The 16601-nt window shown below is 38.7% G+C and overlaps 1 protein-coding gene across 1 annotated transcript; it reads right to left on the reverse strand.

The window, feature by feature from the left end:
• Positions 1 to 5534: 5534 nt before the first annotated feature.
• LOC140315724 (protein NDRG1-like) lies at positions 5535 to 9020 on the reverse strand. The gene is made up of 12 exons (XM_072393314.1): positions 8970 to 9020; positions 8449 to 8554; positions 8023 to 8143; positions 7788 to 7850; positions 7610 to 7670; positions 7163 to 7249; positions 6945 to 7001; positions 6582 to 6748; positions 6348 to 6447; positions 6167 to 6202; positions 6023 to 6074; positions 5535 to 5761 (listed from the first exon to the last, which is right to left on the reverse strand). Exons 1-12 carry the CDS (start codon positions 9018 to 9020, stop codon positions 5535 to 5537), a joined length of 1128 nt encoding a protein of 375 aa, XP_072249415.1.
• Positions 9021 to 16601: the final 7581 nt, after the last annotated feature.

A 16601-nucleotide genomic window follows, 5' to 3' on the forward strand; every position in this document is an offset into this window, starting at 1 on the left:
TGTACAAAAGATATATACATTTTAAGTATTTTTATTGATGTTACTGTAAAATGATGTATAGAGATTCATTGGGTCTTGTGCGCGAAGACTAAACCCTGCTGCTACTTTCTCTCTTGATGTTGTTTTCTTTGTATTGTCTGCGATGTTTTGGTGTCATATATTTTTTTAAGCACCTCCACAGTGAAGGCAGCTCTGGTCTTTCTTCTTCTGGTCTTACTTCTTTCTTCAAATGGTTAAATTCATCCACTGCTTGTTCTGGTACTGCAAGTTGAAGAGACAAGTCTTCTGTGGCATATAAGGGGTTTGATGTTGGAGAGTCCTCTGACTGTTTAGAGGCTGGCTCCATTTCAATGACAATGACAGTTCTTTCTCGATTTTTTTTTGGAAGTGGTTCCTGGACAATGACCGGTGATGAAATGTCCTCAGGCTGGTTGTTCTTTATGATGGTTTCTACCGTCCGTTTGTTTTTACGCCGACGCTTTTTTGAAGAGACTTTCTCTTTTGGTGGCTCTGAGTCATCTTTTGGTTGTTGGACTAATTGCATTTCGATGTAGCTCGCCAGTTCTGGGACCACGTCTGCTTGTAGCACTCCAGTCTGATGAGCCAAATCTGATACAATCACTTCCTGTGAGTCTTCAGAAGCCCTTTCTATTTCTTTTTCTTCCAGGGGTTCGGAAATCCTCTCTGGTTCCTGGATATGGATCGGTGATGAAATGTCCTCCGTATCTTGAGGTTCCTGGATGACTTCCGGCTGGTTGTTCTTTATGATGGTTTCTACCGTCCGTTTGTTTTTGCGCCGACGCTTTTTTGAAGAAACTTTCTCTTTTGGTGGCTCTGACACATCTTTTGGTTGTTGGACTAATTGCATTTGGATGTAGCTCGCCAGTTCTGGGACCACGTCTGGTTGTAGCACTCCAGTCTGATGAGCCAAATCTGATGCAATCACTTCCTGTGAGTCTTCAGAAGCCCTTTCAATTTCTTTTTCTTCCAGGGGTTCGGAAATCCTCTCTGGTTCCTGGATATGGATCAGAGATGAAATGTCCTCCGTGTCTTGAGTTTCCTGGATGACTCCAGGCTGCTCGTTCTTTACGATGGTTTCTGAAGTCCTTTTGCTCTTGTATCGACGCTTCTTTGATGTAAAATTCTCTTTTGGTTGGTCAGGGATCCCATGTGGTTCTGTTTCGTTGACTCTCTCCACTTCTAGATTCGATACTTCCACTTGTGAAGCCAACTCTTCTACAATTATGTTCTTTGATGGAAGACGTATCTGAGATAAATGGAGTTCAGGGAGGATGTACAGCTCTGTTTTTTCTTCTGGCTTGGGGATGACGGATAGAAATAAAGCATTCGTAAGTTCTGCCACCTTCTTTTCCTGTGTCTTTGTTGCCTCCTCCTGTGCCTTTAATTTGGAGGCAAGATCAATATTGGAGGCAGTCTTTTCTTTAAGTTGCTTATTCAAGCTCTCTACCTCTTTCAGAACTGACTGATATTCAGTTTCAGATACCGGTGGTTTCAATGTATCGCACAATGCTGCAATTACTTCATTGTATTCCTTTAGCTCTTGCTCACACTTTTCCCGGAGATGACGCTCACACGTCAAACAGTTTTCCAGGTCCTTCAGTTTTTCCTCAGACATGGAACAGGCGTCCTCTGCTGCGACTCTTCTGTCTTTCTCTCGTGTGAGAAAGAAATTCTTTTTCAGCAGCTTAGTCCTGACAATATCCATCCGATGGTATAAATAGTTGATCTTGTCCTTATTATCTTGGTAAGAGTCCTGTAATTTCTCTGATCCATCATCATCGTCTGCAGCAGAGGCGTTAGAGGGAATCTCCTCGGTTTGTGAAATCGGAAACTTCCACTTGACGCGACGAACTTTGGAGGCCTGGGGATGCGTGTTCACAAGCTGGACATCCCCGGAATGAGGAGTCACAGCCGCAGCAGAGACCTGGGATTGTTCTTTTTCTAACAGGTCATTTTCTGACCTTGATGTTAAAATTTCTGGCCTGTTGGTGGGTTCCTCCAGACGTTCGTTACTGCCAAAAGTAATGTTATATTTGTTGGACGCCTGGGATTGTTCTTTTTCTAACAGGTCATTTTCTGACCTTGATGTTAAAATTTCTGGCCTGTTGTTGGGTTCCTCCAGACGTTCGTTACTGCCAAAAGTAATGTTATATTTGTTGGACGCCTGGGATTGTTTGTCGGTTCTTGAATTTGGAAATTTCCACTTGATGTGACGAACTTTGGTGGCCTGGGGATGATCTTGCACAAGCTGGACATCCTCGGAATGAGGAGTCACAGCCGCAGCAGAGACCTTGGATTGATCTTTTTCCAACAGGTCATTTTCTGGCCTGTTGGCGGGTTCCTCAAAACTTTCGTTACCGCCAAAAGTAATGGTAGATGTGTAGAAATCCTCCGGCAATTCATCTTCTACCATGTCACACCACTGACGTGGAGCAGATGACATTTTGATTTGACTCATTTTGCTTCTTGTTTTTAAGCGCTTGTCAAAATGAATATTTAAGAAGATGAGCAAGCGTTGTTTTTAAGTGCTTGTAAAAATTACTATTTAAGATAGTAATTGAGTGTTGTTTTTTTAGGCGATTTGTGAAAATCGTTTGCTGTGTCTTTGAAATAGGCTTCGAAAATGGGATGTGTTTCTTCAGATAAACTCCTGACGAACTGTGAAAAAGGAGTGAAAATGTCTGACCTATATAACATTTGTGATGTCAAACAACATCAGAGGTGACATCAATTGTGATGTCAAAACAACATCAGTGGTGACATCAATTGTGATGTCATCATCAGAGATGACATCACAATTTTGTGATAAGACTCAAAAAGAGAAATGGCGCTCATTTCTCGGTCACCATCTTGTGTGTTGTTTTGCTCTCTTGTTCCGTTTTATGATTATACATTTTTAAACTTTTTTTCTGTGAAATCTCAAAATATTATTGTCCAGGTCAGATTTAATGTATTAATTGTATGTTATGGTACTCACGGCTGCTTTCTTCATTCCTCTACTGGAAAATTGGACCTTATTCTGTGATGATCAGCTTGTTTGAAGGATTCTGTTCTGTCTCTCTTCTGATCTGTGGTTCCATCCACAGATTCTGGATGGAATTGAAGTCCAGAATGTTGATTTATGTTCTCTGTTAATCTCTTGACGACTTCAGCTGAATACTTCATGTCACTGTCACATTGAAAGGTCCACTTCTGACAGTTTTTCAGTGTAATGTTTTCCACCAGCAGTGTTTTCCAAGACAGAATAATGTCAGTTTCTAAAATCTTTCCAAAATAAAATAAACCTTCTTTTTCCACATTTGATATGTTTTACTTGCAAGTCAATTCAGTTTTATTCATATAACGCCAAATTACAACAAATGTCATCTCAGGGCACTTCAATGATATAGTCCAATTCAGGCCAATTGGAGTTCAATTCATTGTAATCATAATCCAATTAATTCATGAAAAAATTAATCCAATTAATTCATATGGAGCCAATTCAAAAACAATTTCCTGGCTAAGGAACCCAACAGATTGCACCAAAACTTCTCTTCAGTGCAATCTCCACTATTTCTAATTAGACATAACTTTTCAATAATTCTAAGATCATAGCTTTCTGGTTTTATTTGCATTTTACAAAAAGTCCCATTTTGAAAGTGGGATTTTACTTTTAAGTAAAAGCCTCAAAATAAAAGTAATTTTTTTGGTGGATAGAGATAGAATAGAATAGAATAGAATAGAATAGAATAGAATAGAATAGAAAATATTTTATTCATTTCCCAGTGGGGAAAGTTCAAATTAGTCAAGTAGCTCAAAAAATTATAAATATTTTCAATGATTGTATATTACACATCAACAATAAGAAGTATAATGATTCTACTACTACTACTACTAATAATAATAATAAACGACTAAATAAATAAATTTGAGAAGAACATGTCAGCAGTCACTGTTAAAAAGCCTTATGGCTGTGGGGACAAAGGCCTCCTGAATCTCTCAGTCCTCTCAGCTGCTCCTCTGTCCTGACAGGATGCTGTGGAGAGAATGTTTATTATTCTCCAAAACAAAATATAATTCCCGCCTCATCCGTTGCTCCACCACAGCATTGAGAGGGTCTAGCCTTCTGCCTACAACAGAACCAGCCTTTTTCACCAGTTTGTCCGGACGACTAACGTGTTTTTGTCTGTAGTGCAACTCCCCCAGCAGACAACAGCATAGAACAGTGCACTCGCAATGATAGTGATAAAACATGCGCAATGCATGCACTGCATGCACGCACACACACACTAACTGACTACTCAAGCCAATGGTGATTCTTATAATAGTAGGTGGAAAACGATCGCTTTACACTGCTGCTGCTGCCTCTGTTACCCCGTCATCATGAGTGCTCGTTGTTGCAGAAGTTGAGCTGGTTTTCTCACTTACTGTATCCGTTGGAGCATCAGGACGTTTTAAAAACCTCCTTATATCCATATCGTTTTATTGTAATAGTTAGTAGATTAGTAGGTTTATCACATTATGACTAAGGTAGCAGAATGGCTGCAGGAGAGTTGTATGAATGACAGACGACAGTCACACGACTTGAACTCCAAAAAATGATTTATATTCTTATTCATTAACCACAGTAAGGTTTGGGTTGCTTAAATAAACCCAGAGCAAGAGAACAGAAATGATTATATTGTTCCACCTAGTGGTCACTTTGAAAGAGTTCAATCTATCTATCTATCTATCTATCTATCTATCTATCTATCTATCTATCTATCTATCTATCTATCTATCTATCTATCTATCTATCTATTGAAGTAAATGTTATTAAAAATAGTATGATAAGGAATGAACAAAGTTTTAGTCACAGTTGAGCATAGAAACATTGAGATATTTTACTCTTTCCCTTGAAAATATCAGCTCATCAGCAGGGCCACGTTTAGTCCTGTGTTGCACCCACATTTCTTTTAACAGCAGTCTGTTGTTTCAACAGTCAGTTTTGCATAATGTTGTTTTGCATGGTCTTTGAAAAGATGCTTATTGAAAAATATTCACTGCTAACACAAGAGATAGTTACGTATGGGGCTGTAATAATCACACTGAATGCAAACCCTCAATTGAGTCGTAATATGACTTTATTTTCCAATTCATGGCATCTTGTGAACTACAGTAGCTGTCCATAACACATTCCTGCAGTTAATAGTACACAGCTGTTCATACTCGTTTTTTTTCTTTTTACATCTTTATCATAACCTCTATACATAAAATCACATCAAAGTTTTATATAAACATATTTTGCAAAGTATTTATACACAACTTTTCTTATTTCCTCCTATGCTGGTTAGAAAAGACACAATGGAATTTGATGGACAAAGAGAGGGATGAAAGAAAGTTGAATAAAGTATGACCTGTGGATTTTCCACAGGTGGAAGGGAATGCAGTCACTGTATCACTTGAAGATGAGCGCAGAGGGAAAAGATAGAAAGAAGCAAACAAATGGGTTGCTACAATGAGGTAAGATCATGAGACTTGGAGCGGTGTGCACTCTAGCATACCACTTCAGTGGTCTTTAAGATGCTCTGGTTGGCAGTGGAAGCACTTTCCATGGACATATCAGTGTGGGCGTTCTCACGCTTCCCCTCAGTGTTGTCTGAGTGTGTTCGGCCACGGTGCAGCTCGTTGGTGTGTGAGCGGCTCCGAGAGCCATCAAAAGATACTGTGCTGGAGCTGGAGGCTGTTCGTGAGCGAAGTCTGGTCATACTGGCACTGGACACTAAAGAAAACGGAGACGTGCATTTTTACAATAAATAATCAGAAAAGTTAATAGTCTCTTATTATCTATCTCAAAGTGTTTGTGTGAACAAGATTCATTTCTCACATACAAATTCCTTATTTCTCCCACTGTAATTATTTCAACCTGTAGTGAATCTCCTCACTGTAATGGTTTCTATTTATCTATACCTTTTTATTTATTTGGATTTTTTTTATTTCTACTGTAAGTATTTTATTTTTGAGTTAAGATATTTTCACTTACGGTATCCAAGGCCCTGGATGAAATATTTGAGGGCTTCAATCACATTGGCTGGCTGTGGAAAGAAAGATGAAACTTATTCGATACATTCCTAACCAGTCAAGAGCAGACTGTGTTGTCTAAGTGTTGTCTGCACAGCCTTCGTACCTGATCCACCTGAGGAAGCCCTCCGCAGTCTGCCATCTAGGTAATTACAAAAGAAAAGTGATGCATGGTAATTGTTTTACTACAGCACAAAGTGATATTAGAAAGAAACTAGATCAGAATTTACCGTAAAAAAGATGGCAACTGAAGGATTTTAATGATTAAACAGTATATATGTGTTTACCTTGAGAAGTGTGGTTTTGGTCGGGTTGAGTTTAGAGTTACAGTCAACCACAGCTTCCACAATTGGAGAATGATCCCCCACAATCAGCAGAGACGCGCACCTACGTTAAAAACCCACAGAGAGGTGAATTAGGCGGAGGGGCCAAAATCTTCAGGCTTGGAACGGGCCTGCAGGTAAATGTGGAAGCCAGTGAGTGACATATATCGTCTTTAAAGGCAAATAGATTTTGCTCACTTGAGGGTCCTGGCATTGATGTTTCCTCCAGGAATGGGCCTCTCCACCTCCAGGCCATTGCGGCTGCTGTAGGAGCGGTAGAACTGACTCACGTTGAACTGGTTCATGGTTGTTGTGATGTAGTGACGATAAGTTGCTACGAGGTCATGGTTTGTCTGGATTTCCTCCTGTGATTAAAGGTAGAGCAGAAACAGTCTGAATTCTGCACATTTGCTCTGTAGATCTCTATCCTCATCACTTTGTTTACTTTAAGAGAAAAAAAGAAGATCAAATCCATTTATCGTTTTAAGAGGCATAGTCTTTTTAGCTTTTCTTGTCATCGTAATGAAAGCCAGCACCTGTTGAGTGTCCTTGATAGCTTACCTTTCCAAACAAGTGAGTGATGACTTTGTCTGGGAGAGTATGGGTCCAGTCAGTAATCTATAACATAAATAATTGCACCAGTTCCTTTAATTATATATAAATAGGTTGGTTTTAAAATGATAATTATGGAGAAGTTTTTTTATACCCGTCATTTCCACATGTTAACATGAATAAGAATCATCCTATAAGTGGTTGATGAACTCACAAATATTGCCTACCTTGTTTGCAACAGTGTCCATTATGCCTTCGGCATCGGGGTTGATATTGATTAGAACCAATCCATCCACCAAATCAGGGTGATTCAGCTACACACAGAGGATAGATGAGAATATTGTTATGTGTTTGTTTGCACTGTAAAGAGACATTTCCATTCAATGCTTTCTTTTCCATGCACAAAGTTTAGGTGAGTTCATGCATCACTGTCATGTCACTTTTACACTTTCTATACACATTTTATATACCACAAAGGTCTTATTCATGAAAGGAAGATGGTTGTTAGGAACTAAAAAACTCAATTTATCAGTGGATGAGTTACCTCATCTTCTAAATCTATCTCTGCTACCAAATACAGCGGGAGAAACCAAAACCAGGTTCGGATCTGTACTTATGTAGCGTCAATGGCATTTTAAGTTTTAATTTGATTTGGAGGAAAGATTCAAACTTACAGCAAATCTGGCCAGGATGTGTGCTCCTGCTCCAACTCCCAGGCCAATCACACTACGCAACCTGCAGAGAACAGTCAAAATATGTTGATTACTCAAAAGTTACCATGGAAGAGAGCCCAACCAAAAGTGTTTCTTATCAGATATGTAAGAAATTTGTAAAGTTACAGGGCAACCATACCCAAAGTGTTTGAGGACAACGGGAAGCGCTTCAGAAAGTTGGTCCATGGAAGGGTAGGTATACCTGAGGGGTCAAAAGTCAAATTTATCAGCAGCAGACAAAGGGTCCACTAATGGGTAGTCATGTAACTTGTTAAACAATTGTCTAATTACAAAATGTAATGAAGATATAAACACAATGAGAACTAGACATCTGTGGAAACATAGACTTAGAAAGATAAGGATCATCTACTGACGCATCAGGCAGAGTTTTGGCTCCCTCATGTTGTCCCGGTGCTTCAACGTGACAAACAGGTAAGTGTCTGACGATTTCATGCATGTCTACATGGTTGAACAGAGTCTCAAAACAGGTCTTGTCTACAATGAAAAAAACATAAAGATGCAATAAAATTATGTTGATGTAAGATTATGCAAATTCAACAATAGGAATACACACAATTTATACTAGCATTTATTTTAGGCTAATTTAGAAATTGTGAGATAGCATTTAAAAGAAAAAATCTTGGATTAAGCTTAAAGATGACAGAAGATGCTCAAGATAAAATATTTCAAGCGGATGAAACAAATCAAAAACCTGGGTTATACCAAAATTAATATGAATATGATTGAAGAATGCAAACATTACAAACACTGCACTGTTGGGTCTAAGAGCTGGGACTTACGGTTCAGTCCGACATCATGAAAGGTCAAGATGACGGGGCATTTTGTCTTCAGAGTCCCTACTATGGTGCAGTGGACATCCCCATACGGAGTCTCCACATGCTCTTCCTAAAACAAAAAACACACACATTCAATCATTACAAACTTGCTGCGGTTTGTGTCCCTTTTTTACACAGACAGAACAAATCAGTTGAACAGTGAACATAAACTAAACAAGCCAAAATTATACAAAGTTGGTCACTCTGCATGATTTAGAACATGGCAAATTATAGATACATTAGAATTAGAATACATTAGAATAGATACATTAGAATTTTAAAAGGGGACACAGTGTTATTAACAACACAGTACATTTATTTTTACCGTAAAATTCTAATGTTGATTGAAACCAGATATTCTTATGCAAAGCTCACTCACTACTACAAGCCAACTAAAAAAACATCTAAGATTCGGTCCGAATGATCAACTATTAAGTCATTAAATTTGAGCTCTGAGGTGGACTGGAGTTTTCTATCATACTCACAGTGACATGGGGCTCAAAGACAGAGTCGCCGTCATGATCCTCCAGAACCATGGCTTCTGTTTCAAAGATGGATTACAGTAGCTATACACAGAGATGTGAAGTAAATGGTTTGTTTCAAATGTGATTTTGTTTCAGCCTGTATTTCTGCCTAGCCCTTCAGGAAGACACCGGATGAGAACAGCAGTTCAGTATATAAGTGACAGACTATATGTTTAAGCTGGTTTTTATATCCTCAGGCACTGATCTGTTTCTAAGCCTTAACACCAACCTGGCTCAGGTTTGGCCAACTGGTCTAGTCTTCTTTAATCTGACCTCAGGCTGCTTGATTCCACAGAGACAGCACGAGATCTTTTTTCTTTTTCAAGGAGTTAACATCAACAATACAAAACAAACAGGTTAATGTGAAATTAACATGCCTCTTAAAGTGCTTAGATGAAAACATAAGATATAGATAATTTATTCATAGCCCTCCAAGATTACTTTTTTCTTGGACTTTCTTAAACTTCTTTTTTCTTACATTTGGCTTTGCTTTATATATCTTTAGTACACCTGAAAATGACTGAAATCCATCATAGGTCTTGACAGAGGTTGACTGAACTTAGATCAACAAATAAAGCTTAGTATATTTCTGGTTTTGTTGTGAGGCAACAGTCGAATCACAACACGGTCAGCCAAGTCATGAGCAGGTCAGCTGTTTAATCCCAGTGGCCCATCTGTTTTTCACAGTAAAGTAGGCTGCTCTCTGTACATCGGTAATCTTGACCTTCATGTTAATGTTGGTTATTGAATGAATTAGAGTTGCTTCTCTGAGTTCTGCACGTGCATGTACTGTAAGTACAAAAGCTAAAATGAACTTAACTTGGGTATTACTTTGGACACAGACACACACACACTCACATATGCGCACAAAAACATCTGAAAAGATGTCCTTAAACAGGTTAATCCATGTTGACCTAAAAAAGCTCTGATAGTGGGCCATCATCTGGTATTTTCATTTTTACACTTTTAAGGCAGATTGTGGGTTAACTTTAAGCAGATGTGATCCCTCTTTTGGAAAATACAAGAGAAAAGTGATGGGTGACAACTGGATGATGACTTCATTTTGTAGCAGACTTGTATAGTGCAATGTCTACCTCCAAAAGGGAGCTTTTTAGTCATTTTTAGAAGGGATTTTTGATTGTACAATCATCTGACGTCAGCCAAATTTTCATTCTCTACATGTTGGAGATTCACAGCAATAACCTCCAAATGTCCCTTTTGGAATCAACTTCAAAACTTTTACCAGCATATGACTGAAAGAAATGGGAAAGGAAAGGCCAACACCTGTCCATAAAAACATTATATCAATAAACTGTGCAAGTTCTTTTAAACCCCAGAAAAAAGTGGGTTTTACACATTATAAAACTACAATTTCCAAACCTTCCCTCCAAATTGAATCTTAATCAAATTAACATATCCAATTAACTTATTCAGACCCAAGGCTTTATTTAGAACAGCCTTCGAAAACCTGATGGGTTTTCCGGAGCATTTAATACTGTCCACTAAAACATTTTATCTCTCAACCTCAACTAGAAACATGAAATTGAACCACTTGAGAGGTTAAATTATTGACTTGGTCCTCATGTTAATCTATATTTTCGAAGGTTTAACATAGTGTGTCCACTTCAGGCTTGAAAAGTATGATAACACCTATATTGCACCAGGTCATAGTGGGTTGTATCAGAGAATCTACTTTTTAAACCTAATTACACAGACTTGAAACTTTAAGGTGTTTTGGGAAACAACTAAAATGGTAAAAATTGGATTAGTGTTAAAGTTTAATCGTGTGAAATAGTCGTAAGAGCTTGAATATGGTCAACTGATCTTCTTGGATCTTGAAGACGTTTCACCTCTCGTCCGAAAGGCGTCTTCAGTTCTAAACTAGATGGTGAGGAGAATCAGCTTATAAGTAGCAGAGAGAGTCATCACAGTCACGTGACACTGAACCCCCTGGAGCCTATTCCAGCGGTCATCGGGTGGAAGGAGGGGTACACCCTGGACAGGTCGCCAGTCCATCACTGGGCCACACAGAGACAAATGAGACAAACAACCACACATGCTCACACTCACTTCTAGGGGCAATTTTAGAGACACCAATCAACCTAACATACATGTTTTTTAGATTGTGTATGAAGCCGGAATACCCAGAGAGAACCCATGCATACACGGGGAGAACCGAACCCCCCCACCTCGGCCTCAGTATATGAAATAGTGTTTGTCTCATGGCTAAAAAAAAAAAACAATAGACAAATGATAACTGCTCTCCTCTCATGTTGACCCAAACAAAACACTGAATCTTGAATTAAAACACACTGAATCTATGCAGTAATAGCAAAGGCATCCAGTGGAACTGTTGAAAAAGACCCCTTGCTGTGTTACCACAGAATGTCATTTAAATTTAGAAGATTTATAAATCAAAACCAGTCAATATAGGAGGCAGATATTTGTATCTAGACTACCCAGCAGACAGTAGCAGCTGGCTAAGTGGAAACAGCAGATTGCACCACCTTCCTAAAGACATAATGCCACAACTGTTCGGAGCATACACACAGTGCTGGAGAAAAGCCGTGTGGGCAACAGGTTTAATCCATTTAGCAGTGACCGATGAGCAGCGGAAGGCAGATGGGTCTTATTCAGCTTCACGTCATTCTGATGCCTCTAAGCTCTGGCCTCCAAACCTATTTCAACATCAACCTCTAGCCCATATTCCACCAGACGTCTTACATACAAAACAAGTTCATTTGATCATTTTTCAAGTTCAAAAGTTCCAAGTTCACTTACTTTCAATCACTTATAGCAAAATTTATCAGATAGATTCCACTTTGTTAATGTAAGTAAAGAATTTTCCTCATGCTTTTCATGAGTGAGTCATGAAATTCTTTTGGACTGATAATGTTCACTCTGTACATGCCTCTGTTAGTTAATTTTAGTAGACAGCATGACATAAATTTCCATTGCCATGCAAATCACACTCAGTTGTGCTTGCCAGATGAAACCAATCAGTTGGTTAGACTGCAAGCATGTCTTGAAGACTTAAGGGCCTAGATGACTGAATTATCTGCTTCTAAATTCAGATAAAACTGAAGTGCTTGTCATTGGACTATAACAACTTTAGAGGACACTTTCTAGTTATGTATTTACCAGGATCTTTCTTTTGAAACACATATAAAACAGTTTTCCAGCACAGTTGCTTTCACCTTTTTAATATTGCCAAAATTAGGGACATCTGGTCTCAAAGTGATGCAGAAAAACTAGTCCATGCATTTCTTACTTCAAGAATGGGATTCTTTATTATTGGGCCATCCCAAAAATTCTCTGAAATGCCTTCAGCTGATCCAAAAGGCTGCAGTTAGAGTTCTGATAAGAACTCGCGCGAGAGATCATATTTTAAAGAGCTGTTACCTCCATATGTCAGAACTCCTTTTTCCATAAATCAATTCTATTGCTCAGCCTTCACATTTGTCTCTTATTCCACAGATAACAATCCAATGATAAGAGTTTAAAAATGCTGTGATCTAACCTTGTTTCTTTATTAGATGCTACATTTTCTGCAAAACCTTGTATCTCCCCCCTGTCTCTATCTTCAAACCACTTAACTAACTAATATTTTTTCTGGAAAGTGTTTCTCTCTTTTTTTATTTTAAACACCATTATTTAAGTTTATTGCCATACATAGGGAGCAGTACTGAGACATAATTTTGTTAGTTACTGAAAGGTTGCTTCTCTGAAGGTACAAGGCTTCTGATCAACAGCAGCAGTATAAGACTATAACCTCAATAACTCTCTTAGCGCTTAATACCCAACCTTTATCATATCTTGATGCTCAGTGACCGTTGCTCAGTAATTTCCCAAATGAGCGCTTTGCTTCCAGACAGCAGCCTTATCAACCTTACTGGTTCCAAGAGTTCCTAAAAATAGAATCGGAGATATAACCTTCAGTTGTCAGGTTGCTCTCTCATGAAACAAGCTGCTAGTGTGGGTTTGGGAAGCAGACATCCTCTCTCTTTAAGAGTAGGTTTAAGACTTCTTCTTTTGGGGGAGCTTGTATTCTCAGGTGACCGTAAAGCATCCCCACAGTTATGCTGCTAACAGCTTAGACTGCTGTCCCCCCAGCATCCAATGATACACCTTTCTTCACTGTGTTCTTCATGTACATATGAGACCATTTTTGTCATTAACTTGTGTTTCTCTTTCTCAGCAGGTATCCCTGAACTGGTGTTATGGTGCTTGTTGACCCCTCTTTCCTGTCTCCTCAGTCTCCATAAGGTCGAGGCAGATGGCCGTCCTCCTGAGTCTGGTTCTGCCAGACGTTTTCCTGTTAAAAGGAAGTCTGGTAGCGGATGGTTGTTTGTCTCGCTTGTCTCTCCCCAATGGTGGCTGGGAAAGGCTCCAGCTCCCCCGAGACCCTGAATTGGATTAAGTAGGTATAGAAAATGGATGGATGTGTTCCAGAAAATGTGTTTGAATTTTAGCGTCCATGCAATTAAACCACATGTACTTAATCTTACTTTCACCCTGCCAGCTCACAATATTTCTACCCAGTACTGATATGTCTGACAATTCAAATATTCCAAAACACATTAAAGGAAACACACACACCGTTATTAAGCATTATGATAGTTTATTATGTGGCTCAAATTTGTGTACACAAAGACTCAACAAAGTCTGATTTTAAACTGGATACTGCTTTGAGCTCATTCCTCATTTAGAAACAAAAATGGAGGGCACATTGGTTACTATTATTTCAATCAATTAAGTTTAAAATCAAAATAATTATCTGATTATAAAAAATAAACAGGTGAGTGTGACTATTCAAACATGAGTGCCTGTCCTGCCATTGCCAAGCAGGAAATATACCTTAATAACTTTTTTTTTTTTTGGAAATGATGGGCCAAAGTCATTGCAAAGAGTGGTTTAAGCTGCACAACTTTGTGTCATTTCCAGTTAGAGTCCACTAGATGGAGTTTCATGTCCACTTTCTTAATGTTGTTCGTCATGTGACTGCATGAGGAAGGTCGGGATGTTATCCTCATGCTTTGTTTTACAAGGTGAGAAATGAGGGACATCACTATCCCTTATCATCACATTATGTAAGTTAGTTGATATTCTTTTATTTTATGTGTATTTTTAGCTGTAAATTTCCAATTAATATATTTTTCATTTTTTTGGTTGAATTTAGTTTTAACAGGAAAAATCCAACTTTCGGCAGAGTCCAGGCCCACACAGCAGTAGCCCAGTTAACAGAATGTCAATGGGAAGATTTTTTTGAGAATCCACTTGGATTCTTACTTCTCTTGATAATCCCATGCGTTTTCTCCACGGACAGTGAGATGGAAAAGTTAGAAAAGTAAAGAAGTAACAATCAACTAATGAACATTTCTTTACATCACTTTCTGCATTCTCTAAATTTCTCTAATGTTTTATTGTCAAGCTGACAACTTGTTGTGGAGACTCTTCTGTCTGCAGGTAAAAGTCTGATGTCCGTTTCTCAGCTTTCAAAACATTCTAATTATACACACAGCAGCTGCTGCTGCTCGCCACATGCCTGGCTATGTGTGTACGTGTGTTCCTGAGAGTGTTTTTTCTGTTTGTATGTTTATGAGTGAGTCTGTCTGTGTGATCAAGGACTTACTCATGCTGTGGAGACATAAATCTGTTTACAAGTTCTAAGTACAGTATGTGTCTTCCTTGTGGAAAACCTCATGACCTAAAGCACTAAGTCTTCAAATATAGAAATGTTTTAAGATCAGGGTTGGGGTTGTGACTTTTGTTAGTTAATTAGTCATTTTTGGCTGAGATCAGCTTGAGTCTGCAGGTATTGAAAGTCAGTGTAAGGCCCTCTGTGTGAGAGAGTTTATGTCTGAGGATGTGTAACTGATCAAAAAAAATCTCTGGCTTAGAACCGCTTCAAACAAGTCATTTGTACCTTCGTATTTCATATGGTATGATCATATAGAGTACACTGGCGCACTCCATCATTTGTTTATACATATAATCCAACTGAACTTGAACATGTTCGGATAGCTCAACGGGAAGCCCCTTAATGATGGATTAAATCTGAAACCTGACAAGGAGTGGAACTCATTAACACTATTTGTGTGTGTGAAACAGGTTTTAAAAGCTATAACTTGCTGAAGAAACTATGCATCCTTTTCATCTCTAGTTTCTTCTCAGTTGCTCAATGAATGATGTAGTATTTCAAACAGCTATGGGAGAGGTGTGCCTGTTACACAGATTTACAAACTACTCCAGAGGAGGGAATGCACTGTGTGATTTTACATATCATCATGGTTTATTGGTCTAAAGCACATGTGTACTCATAGTCTCAATTTAGTCATTCGCTGTGAGTGAAATACCAAGAACCAAACTTTAGGCAGTTGCCAGGAAGTGAGTCTCTGATAGATTAGCCTAATTTCTGAGTAGACTGCAAGTAAACATGGACAATTTGCTTAAAAGCACAAGAGTTCCTGGCACAACTTTCCCAACTTTCAAGGTGGCTGGAGAGGGAAAAAGTCAAAAGAAGTAAGAACTCCAGCAACTTCAAGGCCACAAGCTTGAACACACTTGTCAAACAATAAAGTTGTTCTTTACAAATACTACAAGTGCTGCTAAAGTTCTGACTTCTCTGAAATTTACACTCAGAAATGTTAGTAGTATTATGATATGAATTCGTCCGGTTGCCCTTATTCAGGCTTTTAGGATTACCATGACCTGGATTACTGAGAATCTTCATCAAGTTATGAATTTGTCTATGCAGGAGCAGCAAATATTTTACAAGTAGCATAGGAATTACAGTTACCCAAAACCTTGTTTATGAAGCTGCCTTAATTCTTATTTTCATTCAGTATTGTTTTTCACAGAGTGCATGTCTGTATACATCGAACACAAATACACTCGTGTGAGAGCAGGAGCTCCTGAGCCAGATTAGAGCTCCTCTTCAAAGGTGATGGGAGGTTTAAATAGAACTACTCATTGCATAATGCCAAGAATAGCCTACCAAGAAGGATCTAGTTCAACACTGAGAACACCAACAGTTTTTGCTCAAGAGAATGAGGACTATTTGAGATTCTTATGGACTGTCATAATTTTTTCCCTTTCAGCTTCACTGATATCCTTTTTGGCAGCAGCTTCTGTCGCCCCATCATGAAATAAAGTCACATCAATTCGCACCTAAACAGCTTTTTAGCCTAGTATGCTAACCAGAAAAGTTTCTGGAACAAAACCTTATTCCAGTTTTAATAACAAGCTCATCATTGTTAAAACTGAAAAGCCCTCTCACACTAACGGGCTCAAAAAAATGGTACGGTCTGAATTTAAAAGTTTGGTATGAGAGTTTCACTTACAGGTCGGTTATTTCACTTTAACCGCTGTGACCATCACAATCATCAGTCTTTGGTTTGCGAAAACAAGGCTTGACCACTGCTTTGATATTTCCTTGCAGCTAAAACTATTCAGTGCTGAAGTCTTTGCAGGTCAGCTTGGTGCTCTATTTAATGCAACTTGGAGAGAAGCCATAGCCAGCACCCCTTAAAAAGCACAAGACTGCCAGGTGACAAGTGACCTACTGAGTGTCAGCTCACATGTCCAGAAACC

Source organism: Leuresthes tenuis, unplaced genomic scaffold, assembly GCF_036924035.1.
Source record: "Leuresthes tenuis unplaced genomic scaffold, fLeuTen1.0.hap1 SCAF_10, whole genome shotgun sequence".
Taxonomy (NCBI): Eukaryota; Metazoa; Chordata; class Actinopteri; order Atheriniformes; family Atherinopsidae; genus Leuresthes; species Leuresthes tenuis.